A 13,235-nucleotide genomic window follows, 5' to 3' on the forward strand; every position below is an offset into this window, starting at 1 on the left:
TCAAATAGAGGACTGTCTTCAGGAAAGTAGGACATACAACTACCCTCATCTTGCTTGTTCAGCAGACTTCCTTGCTATCCTCATGTAAACTCTCTGTGTACCTTCTGGAGTCTCCCTGCCTATTTCTTGGTTACCATCTCTTCCACAATTATCTTCTTGCTCACTGATTCCTTCTCTAATGCATTAATACATGCCACTCTTGCCCCTACCCTGAAGAAACCATCCTTTGACCTGTCTTCCCTCTCCAACTGCCAATCCTCTAGCCTATGCTCCAAATTCCTGGGTATGCCACTTACTCCTGCTGCCTTGACTCTTTCCTCCAAACCTACACTCAGTACCCTCCAATTTGATTTCTGCCACATCCATTCCACTGAAACTGTCCTCAGGCAAATCACTGATGACCTTTTCATTGAATAGGCTCCTAGTTAGTCCTAATTCTTTTGGACCTTTCTGTTCCCTTTCATGTAATCATCCCCCCTCCTGACTTGAATCCTCTTTCTTGTGCTTCTATCCTTAGCTAGTTGGTCCTCCTCCTACTCGTCTAAACACATTTCCCCTGCATTAGATTTCAGACGTTTAGCTGAAATCGCAAGGCGGGATTCTGTTCTCTAGAATCCTGTGGAGTAGTGTGAATGTTGAGGGCAATGTACACATGAATAAACATATAATAATAGTTACCTCGAGCAGTTAAAGCAGAAATAATGACCCACTCCTCCCCCAATTTTCCTTTCCTAGTTTGGGTACCTGGAAGATTGTAGCCAAGTATCAAGACCTTCCACAGCAGACCTTCTCTACACAGTTTGAAGTCAAGGAGTATGGTAAGAATGGCCACCTCTGCTCAGGACCTTTTGGCCCAAACCAGGTCTTATCCCCTCTTGATTCTTCCCAGAGAAGACTCACTTTTGTGCCTTGGAAATGACTAGTTCTGTCCTAGGAACTCACCACACTTATTTCCTCTCATCATTCTATTAATAGCTACGTTTTCCTCTTCTATATGATATCTAGTATTACCAAGCTTTGAAGTCATACTGGAACCATCAGAGAAGTTTTTCCATATTGATGACAACAAGAATTTCACAGTGTCCATCACTGCAAGGTAACTGTATGTAACTGTGTGATGGTGAATTCAAATGGTCATAAAATGTTCAAAATAATGTGATTTACAGCCTGGTTTTCAGTTCACTAAAAACTATGCAAAGAAATCCACATAACACGTTATATGAACTACATACTGAAGTTTGCACACACATGCGCACACACCCACGCAGCCCAGCAACAGTAGAATGTAATGAATATATTCCTATAAAGTTCTATTGTTTACGGATGTTTTATCTGTGAAAAAAGATATATAAAAAGAGTCATTGTTCTTAGTCTGTGGAAAAAGATATATATAAAGAGGCATTGTTCTTACTCTCCTTCATGAAGACTGACCTTTATGAAATGGCAGCATGGCACCACCCTGCAGTGATCCTGATATACCACCCATCCCAGATAGTTTCTGAGTTCCCTTCAGCATTCAGTTCAAAATATATTTGATTGTGGCATCTCTCAAGGATTGTTCCATGTTTGGTGTGAGGAGATATCCAGCAGTGAGTTACTGTACCCCCACTCTATTCCTGGGGAAGGCAGGGATCAAGTGCTAGGCTCTTCCCAGACTCTTCTTTTCTCTTGCTTTGCCCAGGACGGAGCACTGCTAACTTGGTCCTCCCTTCTCATGCCTGCCCACCTGTCATAGCTGCTTATGCTCACTGACCTTTGCCTGATCTATAATCCATATTCTCTCCCAACATTCTAACTAAAGGATGCTTTCAGTGATGCTGCCCCATGCTTGAGATGGCAGTTCCAAGTGGGTCAGTCATCTCTGCCTCCTCTCACCTCCTGCCAAAGGCTAAACCTGCTGGGCAGGAAGCACCATCTTCAAGATGGCACCACCAAGCAGGTCAGGCATCCCTGCCTCCTGCTCCGGAGGAAGCAGCGGAGGATTGCCAAACCAGCTCTCCTCTTCTCCCCGGCCCTCTCCACTGTGTTTCAGGGCAGGAGGGCTGCATGTTCTAAGACATGGGTCCTCAAACTATGGCCCGCGGGACGGATTTGGCCTGCCACAGCCATCCATCTGGCCTGCACCACCGTTCGCCGCCCACGTGTGCGCTTGATGCGTGGGCAGGGAGGTGGTGGCTCGCTCAATCAGAGATGGTCTCCGAGCGAGCGAGCCTCCGCCGCATGTGCCCGATGCCGCCTTGCGCATGCCCAACGGCACCTCACTGGCCCACGCTCCCAGGCACCCCCACCTCACCGGCCCGCGTGTGTAGCTGCCGCCTTTCAACTGGCCCCCTATTGGAAAAGTCTGAGGACCCCTGTTCTAAGAGAACAAAGAAGTTGTCTCCTCCTCCTTCTTCTTTGTCTGCATAGTGTAGACAGGACTTGTGCCCTGAAGAGCAACAGGTTCAGCTTCCAGCCCCAACAGCCAGTCAAGGCCAGAAGCAGCCCCTGTTGTGCTCCAGGGCACAAGCTCTGTTTGTGCAACGGGGATGGTTCGACAGCCACAGTGTGCTTAAACCACCTTGCAACTGTGGGTGTCAGAGAGGGGAGGGTTTTTATTCCTCATAGTGCCACACATAGAGGAATGAGAGGGATGAGGAGCAGGGGGAGAGTGAAGCACCGACAAGGAACCTGATCATCCATTGAGCTCACCGAGGGTATTTTGCCAAACAACCAGCATACCCTGGCACATCGTCTTCCATGCCTGGTGCTGCCACTGGCAGCAGCAAAGAATACAGAAGGTGAGTGTCTGGGAATGTTACCTGGTATGCACAGCACTGCTTTTTGTGTCCTGCCACCACCCTTTGGGCAGCTACATCTGATGGAGAAAGCTGCTGGTTGTGCAACCAGGGGTCTGCAAGTGTTTGCAGACTTCCTCTTGGCTTGGCTCACTTTGCAGGACCGAGCTTGGGGACAAGAGGATGTCTGCAGATGCCAGAGGGATACAGTTCATCCCAATCCTACTGGCCTCCTCATGCTACCACTCCAACCATTACTTTCACTCTGTAATCTGCCTTATATCTCATCGTGTTGTTCTGTTGGCAAGCTAAATTAGTGTCTTCCATCTGGCATAGGCATGCAAATTCCCTTTGGTCCTCTGACAAGTGATCACAGAGGAAAGCCGTTTTCTTCCATAAGAGGAGCTGGCAGTGGGCCATCATAACTCGATAATTTGACACGCAGAGAACAAGTGCAGCTGACAAACACAGCTTACTACATATGATTTTCCCAAACCCCGGCTGCCACCAGACTGTCTATACTCCATAAACCACCTCTCAAAAGGCAGGAAAAGAGGTTAATGTGTGAATTAGATCCCCTGTTGTTTCTCTATTGCTACCTAAGGAGAAGTAGCAGAGTGTTGTTTTAAAAGGTCACCATAATTAGCCAGGTCATATTTTTATTATTTTTAATACAACTACTTACAAAACTGCAGATTGGAAACACCATTTTAGAAAAAAGTTTGTTGAAAAGAGTATCTCTTGTAAAATGATGCCTCTCTGTAACATGTGTGCATATTTAAAACTTATGCTTCTTGTTTCACCTAGAAGGCAAACTGCTAAGGCTTAGTCAAATAATTTCAACAAGAAACAGATTACAAGGCAAAACTAGAGTCTCTGCCTCAGATGCCAAATCACATGTTTCTCCCCACAAAGCACAACAAAATACCCATTTCACAAAAAAAGGCTGGTGTTATCAAAAGAACACTATCTTTCACATGTACATGGACACACACATACAGGCAAAACAGATACCACAACAAAGCAGACCACCTTTCCAGCTAACACACAAAAGAAAGAAAGAGAGAGAGAGAGAGAGAGAGAGAGAGAGAGAGAGAGAGAGAGAGAGAGAGAGGAGAGGAGCAGCCAAAACATGCACACACTGCCCAGGCAAAACCTATCCCACTCTCCCTGGCATCCTCTCTATTTCCCCTCAAGATGTCAGAGCCAATACTGGGGGGGGGGGGGGGGTGCTTGAGGCTAGTACACTGCTTTGCAACGTGCAGCCTCCCAGGTTAGAAAGGAAAAAGAAAAAAACCTGGAAGAAAATGAAAGACAGAGAGCCTAGAGGGTTGCATTAGAGGTGTTTGCAGGCACTTTAGTGCCTATGGGCTCCATGTTGAGGAGCCCAAGTCTAGGCTTGGTCACAAGTCTATATTTTATATTCAGTAAATTTTTGGCAATACTTAACATGGATCAGTTGTGATATAAACAATGTGATCAGAAGCAGAACCTACGTGACCATTTTCACTCCTAAACTACAACCTTCAGTTTTTCTGCTTCAATGCACAGCCACCATTACAACTGAGAGCTTCCTATGATCTGAGGGCCGTTCACTCTGTTTGACTGGATTGGACCTGTTCTTCTGTCATCACTCTCCTACCCTGGTGGTTTTCTGGTGGTCTGTTTTCCCATCTCATGCTGATTCTGTTTATCGGCCTCTCAAGAGGCTCTCCCAGTGTCTTGCTGTAATCTGAATTGTCCTTCCAGGTTCCTCTATGGGGAGAACTTAGTTGGTGTGGCCTTTGTCCTCTTTGGAGTGAAAACGGATAATGCAAAAATGAACATCCCAAACTCACTCCAGAGAATTCAGGTATGATGAGCCATGCATGTATAAGCCTGTGTGTGCATGTGTGCACACACAGGCATGTGCACATGTACACAAACAAAGCCCAGTAACAGGTGGGTTACAAAACCATCCTTTTCTTTTCAGATTGATCAAGGGGTTGGGGAAGCTGTCTTATCAAGAGCCATGCTACAGAACCAATTTCAAGACCTGAGAGAGCTCATTGGGCATTCTCTCTATGTCTCTGCCACGGTGATGACCGAATCTGGTGAGCAGTGGTTTTAGCTGATGATGTTCACATGGGGACAATTCAGAAAAGTTAGAAGGAAAGGCATGTAAGAGATTTTGCTGGAGATCATGGGGACAGATCATAAGCTTATCCCTGAGAAGAGTCTTTGAATACATTTTGTACTCTGCCCTTTCACTCTTAACCAAAGTTCATTTTACTAATTAATGAAACCAAAGTACATTTCACTAATTAATCTGAATATATGCTGTCTTTTTGCCAACAGATTCAAAGTGGTTTATGGTATGTAACAATTGTTCACTGAGCAGGGGATTGGACCCAAAGGCCTTTGGTCCCTTCCAACACTATTATTCTATGATTCTTTGGCACAGTACAAAAGAAAAGAGTTACTGGGCAAGGGAACAGAAGCAGGAAGACACTCAGCATTGACACACAGAAAGAATTATGATTAATGTACATTTCTACTCTGAAACGAGTCTTGATTTACCCTTGAGCTGCTTAGTCAAGCACACCTTTCTTCATTCATGCCTTTTGTTCCTCTAGACTAGGAATCAGCAAATGGAGGCATTGAGTCTAAATATAGTCTCCTGTGGGATGATGCCTGCTTCCCCTCTCTTCTCCCTAGACTGAAAGCTGAAGAGAGGTGGGTCTCTGGCACAGAACCTTCAGATACAGCAGATTAGAAGACAGGAATAAGGTGCTGGCCCTTCATCCCTCCCTACCTCATCAAATGACTTGCTTGGAACACTTGTTGATGACCACAGCTCTGAGCCATGTCTTTATTCTTTAATACTTTTTCTATGAGCTTGCCCTACAGAGTGAGGTATCATTATGCCAGCATAACACTCAATATAGTTCATAAGAATGTCATTTGAGCCTTGTAGCTAGTCACAAAGTCGTGTCCGACCCATCATGACCCCAAGGACAACATCCCTCCAGGCCCGCCCATACCCACTGCCCCAGTGACTCCATCCAGCCACCTCATCCTCTGTTGTCCCCTTCTTCTTTTGCCATATATTGTTCCCAGCATCAGGATCTTCTCCAGGGAGACCTTTCGTCTCATTAGGTGGCCAACGTATTTGAGTTTCATCTTCAGTATCTGGCCTTCTAAAGAGCAGTCTGGGTTGATCTCCTCTAGCACTGACCGGTTTGATCGCCTTGCAGTCCAAGGGACTCGCAGGAGTCTCCTCCAGCACCACAATTCAAAGGCCTCAGTCCTTTGGTGCTCAGCCTTCCTTATGGTCCAGCTTTCACAGCCATACATTGCAACTGGGAAAACCATAGTTTTGACTATACGCACTTTTGTTGGCAGGGTGATGTCTCTGCTTTTTAGTATGCTGTCTAGATTTGCAATAGCTTTCCTCCCCGGGAGCAAGCGTCTTTTAATTTCTTGTCTGCAGTCCCCGTCTGCGGTGATCTGAGAGCCCAGGAAGATAAAATCCTATTTGCCAGGAAGTGAGAGGACCAGATGCCATGATCTTAGTGTTCTTGATGTTGAGTTTCAAGTCAACTTTTGTGCTCTCCTCTTTAACCCACATCAAAAGGCTCTTTAGTTCCTCTTCACTTTCTGCCATTAGCGTGGTATCATCTGCATATCTGAGGTTATTGATATTTCTCCTGGCAATCTTAATTCCAACTGGTGATTCATCTAGTCCTGCCTTTTGCATGATGTGCCCTGCATATAAGTTAAAAAGGCAGGATGACAGTATACAGCCTTGCTGAGCTCCTTTCTCAATTTTGAACCAATGAGCGGTTCTGTGTCCAGTTCCCACTGTTGCTTCATAACTTGCATATAGTTTTCTCAAGAGACAAATAAGATGGTCAGGTACTCCCATCTCTTTAAGAACTTGCCACAATTTGTTGTGATCCACACAAAGGATCCACAAATAGTCAGTGATGCAAAAGTAGATGTTTTTCTGGAACTCCCTAGTTTTCTCCATGATCCAGCGTATGTTGGCAATTTGATCTCTAGTTCCTCTGCCTGTACTTCTGGAAGTTCTCGGTCCACATACTGCTGGAGCCTAGCTTGTAGGATTTTGAGCATAACATTGCTAGCATGTGAAATGAGTGCAATGGTGCAGTAGTTTGAACATTCTTTGGCATTCTCAGTGACCACCCCATTGTGGTTATCAGGGACGTTAAGCTCTTTCTTGTATAGTTCTTCTGTGTAATCTTGTCACCTCTTCTTAATCTCTTCTGCCTCTGTTAGGTCCCTGCCATTTTGGTCCTTTATCATGCCCATCTTTGCATGAAACGTTCCCTTCATATCTTAAATTTTCTTGAAGAGATCTCTGGTCCTTCCTATTCTATTGTTTTCTATTTCTTTACAGTGTTCACTGAAGAAGGCATTCTTTTCTCTTCTAGCTATTCTCTGGAATTCTCCATTCAATTGGGTGTATCTTTCTCTTTCTCCTTTGCCTTTCACTTCCCTTCTTTCCTCAGCTATTTGTAAAGCTTCCTCAAACAGCCATTGTGCTTCCTTGCTACAGTAGTTTAATGCAGTAACTACAGTAGTCTAAATGCAGAAACAATTTTTTAAAGTTAATAACTTGAGTCAGCTCTTGCATGCATGTGTGTGCATTTGCGTGCAAATCTTGATATACAATGATAGAAATCAGGGAAGCCAATAAGCTCAATAAATTGAGAGTTTTCAATTTTTTTCTGAACCCTTTTTGCCATTCAGTTTTCAAAGCATTTATGGGCAGCCATGATAAGTAAAATGTCCTTCTTAAAAAGATGTCTGAAATTCACAGGGTTCCAAATAGCATTTATGGAACACACTACTGTTTTTCCAATTCAGTGGCCTAATTTTGTGCATATTTATTGCCTCCAGTGTTGCCTCTGCACTCATTAAGCTATTCTCAGAACCACAGAGAAGATCCAAAGCTCCATTGGGCTCCAATGAATACATCTGTGCTTAGAAGAACAGATCCATTGTCTCTCTCTTTTTCCTTTAGTATGTCTGGACAAAGTGAGAAACCTTAACTACCCACATGGAACATTCTACAGTTCACAGCACAGAAGTGGGGAATATTTGTACTTTCATCCTGCAGCTACTGCTGTGCCACCAGGAAGTTTGAGGTCTCCTCAAAGGTGTCTTCTGTGACATGTACCTGAAGGGAGCATAAAGTGCATTCTGTGGTATCCAGATAATATGCATGGGCCCAGCTGGTCAGGGTACTGTCCTGCAGAAACTGAGTGCACACACTGGACTGCATCTCATGCAACTCTGCAAGTCAGGGAATGTATGGCCTGATTTTTCTTCAGTAGCCAAACTGATTCAAAATGATTCCCTGACCATAGGAAGCTTGAAAAGGGAAAATGCTGCATCTGGAGCAAATGGAGCTGCTTGGCTTTGAGCCCCCTGCTCTCTCCCCCGCCAATTCCCCAACTTCATTTCATATTATTTCTTACTCACAGCCCTTTCTTCATTCTGCAGGCAGTGACATGGTGGTGACAGAGAAAACTGACATCCGTATTGTGACAACTCCCTATGAGATCCATTTCACAAAAACCACCAAGTACTTCAAGCCAGGGATGCCCTATGCAGTTATGGTAATATTAATCACATTTTCTTTTACAGCCCAAGCTTGCTTGTTTTAATCTTAATTGACTCATAAATAGCAGTGATGATCTCCTCTGTCCACTGATCTTACAAATGAAATAAGAAATATGGTTTCATCTGAGCACTATTATGCTCATTAATCTCTTCTTGTCTCAGGTATATGTCACAAACCCTGATGGCTCTCCAGCTTCCAATGTACCTGTGACAGCAGAACTGCTTGAAGATCGTTCACAGAGGGATACTGCAACTACTTGGAGTGATGGGACTGCCAAATTTACCCTGAACACTCTCCAAAACCAGAAAACACTAAGTGTTGCTGTGAGTCACCCTGGAGTTTCTTCTTTTAAGCTCTTCCTCCTCTTTCTGTCCCCCACTTTTTTCCTGTAAGAAACACAAGGCAGCTTCCATAATTTTCCTCCTCCTCCTCCCCATTTTATCCCCACGACAACCCTGTGATAGAAGTTGATGAGGCTGAGCATCAATGGCAAAAAATTACCTAGTGAGCTTCATGGCTGAGGTGGTAGTAGAGGAAGGATTTCTCAAAGCCCAGTTCAACGGTTTAACCACTATGCCACACTGACTCTCAAGTTCTGTTGTGAGATGGATGCCAGCTACTTTCTCCAAACTTGCACCAAGCAAATGTTTCCTTGAGATTAAGACTCCCATTCATTTCAGTCCAGTACAGCTGCCATTCATGAGCTAGGTCAACTGTTTCCACTGGTGAGAAACAGAGAAACAGAGCAAGTCAGAAGGGATCTCCCGAGCCATCTAGTCTGACCTCTGGCTCTAGCCAGCTCCGCTCACGACATGCCCACCATGTGGACGTCCAGCCTATCCTTGAACACCCGCACCGATGGGGCCTCAACGACCTCTCGTGGAAGCCCATTCCACGCCCTCAGAGTCCTAACTGTCAGGAAGTGCTTCCTGGCATCCAAACGAAACCTTGGCTCTCTGAACTTTGCTCTGTTGGAGCGTGTCCTGCCTTCCTCTGCAGGGGAGAACAGGTCTCTACCCACCTCTGTGTGACATCCCCTCACATACCTGTATGTCGCCAACAGATCCCCTCTGAGTCTCCTCCAGGCTGAAGAGACTTGTGTTTAAATCAGACACAGTATAAAACATTGTTGATCTGAAGCCTCAGTCAACTGTGACAGAAGGAATGAGAAGACCCATCATGTTATTTTCATCCAGGGGTGCTGAGGAAGGTCTCACCACCCTTACCAAGGCATGCATTAGTGCAAATGGATGGGGCTCGCTCCTTCTTATGTCTCCGGCTCACAGTTAGGTAGGGTTGGGATTAAACCCAGCAGAATCTGTTCCTTAGTGCTCATGGTCTTCCTCTTGTGTTTGGCCTGGTTTGACAAAATGAGCAGAGAGGAAATCCATGAGTATTCACATTATGAAGTTTGTGCAACTGCCAACCTTTGTTCTGCATTATGTGGAGCAGCACATGGCATGGGTGAGGGACACTGCTTGTGTAGTGTGTGGGGCTCAATTCTTGGCAAGTATTGTGTGAACACTGCGTGCATCTACCCAGGAACGTGGACTCAGAGCAGAGTCTGGGAAACTAAGCACAGGAAATCTGACAGTTAATCTTCATGGGTGCTGCACCTGCTCAGTACCTTTGTTTGGGGAGGTTCTTCTAGCTAAGCCTAGAAATTTTGGCAGGAGCCGTACCTCCTTTCCCCCTTAATATAAATAAGTGGGCTCCCACCATTTTCTCAGTTCGCTTTCATGCACCATTTGCGGTGCCTCAGGATCTCTAGCTCTTACATTTGCCTTTTACCTGAGACTCCTTCCTTTTACTCTCATAGCTCTAAACCATTTTTGCTTAATGCCTTTCCCCCACCTCATTCACAAGTTTACTCTTTTTCATGTTGCCTTCATTCACTACTTCCTCAAAAAAATTTTTAAAAAATCCTCCTATCATCTCTCCTCTTGAAAACTTCTCCTCACCATCCTCACCTTTCTCTTTCTCTCTCAATGGTACTCAAACCAGCATTTCATCAGTGCGTGGAATGTGGAGTGAAAATGCCGTCTACCGACAGCCAGTCCTTGTGCCTCTTCTGTCTGGGGGAAGAACACCATGTGAGCAAATGCCCACATTGCCAGGCCTTCACCAAGCAGGCCAGGAAAAACAGGGCTAGTCACTTGAAAATGGAGGTGTGGGCGTGTACCCTCTTTGCTATGAAGGACATTGCCAGCGATGACACTAACTGCCCTTCCACTTCGAAAGAGGTTGCAAAAAATGGCCATCTGCTGAGGCCATTTGGTGGGATCCCACCTATTTATATTAAGGGGGAAAGGGGGCAGGGCTCCTGCCAAAATTTCTAGGTTTAGCTAGAAGAATCTTCCGGAATGAGGCATTGTGCAGATGCAGTACCCATATGTGTGAATGCACAGAAGACTCCTTTGAAGAACAACAGTTACACGTAGACAACCTGACTATTTCCACCCCCAAAATGGATTCCTCACACATCCCTATTGCTGGGTGTACTCTTAGGGCTCAGTCCAGAACCTGGATGCCTAGGTCTCAGTGCTATACCAGCATGTGCTAGTATAGCTAGTATATCAAACACACATGTTCTGAGAGATGTCTGATCTGGCCACAGTCACGTATGCCTTAATTATATCCTGTTTGGACTGCTTCAATGTACCCCACATTGGTCTGCTTTTCCAAATTACTCAGGAACTTCAGTTGCTCCAGAATGCTACATTCAGACCATTGACCAGGACTGGTTACAGAGAGCATACAGCTCCCTTGTTACAATAGAGGTGTCATTGGCTATAAGTCTATTTCCAGTGAATCCTGTATCCAGAATTCAAAGTGCTGATTATGACCCATAAACCCCAAAATGGCTAGGAAGCAGGCTGCTTGAAAGACCACCTTCTCTCGTACAAGTCTGCCCAGTTATGAAGGTCCTCTGGATAAGCCCTTCTTTCAAGACCTCCATGATCTGGGTGAATTTGATGATGACTCAAGAGAGTGGCCATGCCCATGCTGGAGAACTCCTTTCCAAGGGATGCCAAGTTTTCTTCCAAGGGCTTTAATCAAGAGAGCTTTTGCCTTAGTGGGCCTGTGAGCTTGGTGCTGCCTGCATCTGTGATTGTTATATTGTTACTGTGTTTTACTGTTTTTAATCTATTTTAATTTTTTATAAGGCACTGTAAGTGCCTTTTTCAGTAGAAATGACTGGTATAAATTAAACAAATGGGGAAAGTCCAGCAATTTATGTCAAGCAGCAATGCACACCATGCCATAGAGGAAGCTGGTAGATTTCCATGGCCCCATGTCCTGGCCTGGTCACACCCCTCACTTGGACATTATCATTTTTTCAGCACTGTATGGCAGAGCGCTTCTGCTTATCCCTTTGTGATGAAGCTAAAACATTTCATGATTCTTTCAGTAAACACTTCTTGCCCTCTCTAGGTAAAAACCAACCATGAGAGACTCCCAGATAAACAACAGGCCAACAAGACTATGGTGGCTACAGCCTATGAAACCCAAGGGGGATCAAGAAACTTTCTTCACATAAGTGTCCAAGATACAGAGGTCAAAGCTGGAGACAAGTTAAACATTCATTTTGTCTTGAGCAACAGTCAAGTATCATCAACGTGTATAACGTATATAGTAAGTACTGGGAACCCGGAAGGATGGAAATCCAAGCACCAAGTCTTCATTCACTTTTTAGCATTCAAATTATTTGGAAGGAGTATTGGTAGCTTACAGAAGCTTGTTCCGAGAAAGCATATGATTGTGGACAGAAATAATGTCATATAAGAAAGCAAATTTCAAAGAAAGAGAGAGAGAGAGAGGATGTATAATGGAGCGACAATGAACTCTAAACTGGGGTTGTAGGTAATTAGTTTAGCAAAGTACACTTTAATTTTCTTATTCTAGAAAGAAAAAGGCAAACTTCAAATGCTACTGAATAAAAAGTATGTTCATTTTGTGGAAACAGTCCATTTTACAGTTGTTGCCCTAATTGCCTTTTGAGTTGCATGTGGTGATGCCCTAGCCACCCTTTTTTGTTGGCAGCCGCTTCTTTCCTGAAACTTCATTACCTGCCCGTGTTCTAGATCTCTGTTTACATTTCGGTCATTGGCCCAAAATAGCAAAAGTGGGAAAGTAACCACAGAAGGAAAGCTTTCCTCCCCATGCCCCTAGTAACTGAGTGGGGAAGGTTTAAATGCCATCACCCCACTCTTCAAAGTGCTTTTCCTTGCTAGCACTTTGCAACAAAGAACTGTCGGGACAGTGTTGTATATGCCTATAGTGTAATGTGTGCTGAGATACTGGTGGACAAGGAAGTTTCTGGTTTATATTTCACAGCTGTCAGTTGCTCACTGAGTAGGCTTGCATGTCACGCAAAACTATCTGGGAATAAACCACAGGAGGGTGTTTATTTGCAGAATAGCTCATGTTATTCTCCACAGATGGCCAGCTATGCAGTGGCTTGGCATGGCTTCAGTTCCTCTCAGCCCTCCAGCCTGCTCCTTCCTTGTATTTCAGTGTCCTTTGCACAGTGACACATTTGCATCTTAACCCCTACAGTGGGAAATTTTCATGGCCCACTTCCCTATTCTGATTGCTACACATTTTTGGAGTACTTATTCCATTCACAAACTCATTTAAAGTATTTTTTCAGTGCTTTTGATGTATACAAATGTTTTCAGCCCCCCCCCCCCCCGCCCCATACCCCATCTTTCACAAGGATGCAAAAGCACAGATCTGCCTGTCCTCTGTTTGTTTAATCTTGCCATGTCAATGTTCTTGTATATTACCATTGTCAAGTGAAATGCTGAAGTGGAATAAGTAAC

The 13,235-nt window shown here is 44.7% G+C and overlaps 1 protein-coding gene across 1 annotated transcript in view; it reads left to right on the forward strand.

Moving 5' to 3' along the window:
- The window catches only part of LOC123030054 (A.superbus venom factor 1-like), a 126,948-nt gene that overhangs the window by 23,292 nt on the left and 90,421 nt on the right, over positions 1–13,235 (forward strand). The window contains exons 6-12 of the mRNA XM_044443616.1: positions 736–818; positions 1,006–1,096; positions 4,527–4,629; positions 4,750–4,870; positions 8,289–8,404; positions 8,571–8,732; positions 11,845–12,045. Coding sequence (XP_044299551.1) covers positions 736–818; positions 1,006–1,096; positions 4,527–4,629; positions 4,750–4,870; positions 8,289–8,404; positions 8,571–8,732; positions 11,845–12,045 — 877 coding nt within the window. The remainder of the gene's footprint in view (positions 1–735; positions 819–1,005; positions 1,097–4,526; positions 4,630–4,749; positions 4,871–8,288; positions 8,405–8,570; positions 8,733–11,844; positions 12,046–13,235) is intronic.

Source organism: Varanus komodoensis, unplaced genomic scaffold (genome assembly GCF_004798865.1).
Source record: "Varanus komodoensis strain SLA01 unplaced genomic scaffold, ASM479886v1 scaffold42, whole genome shotgun sequence".
Lineage (NCBI taxonomy): Eukaryota > Metazoa > Chordata > Lepidosauria > Squamata > Varanidae > Varanus > Varanus komodoensis.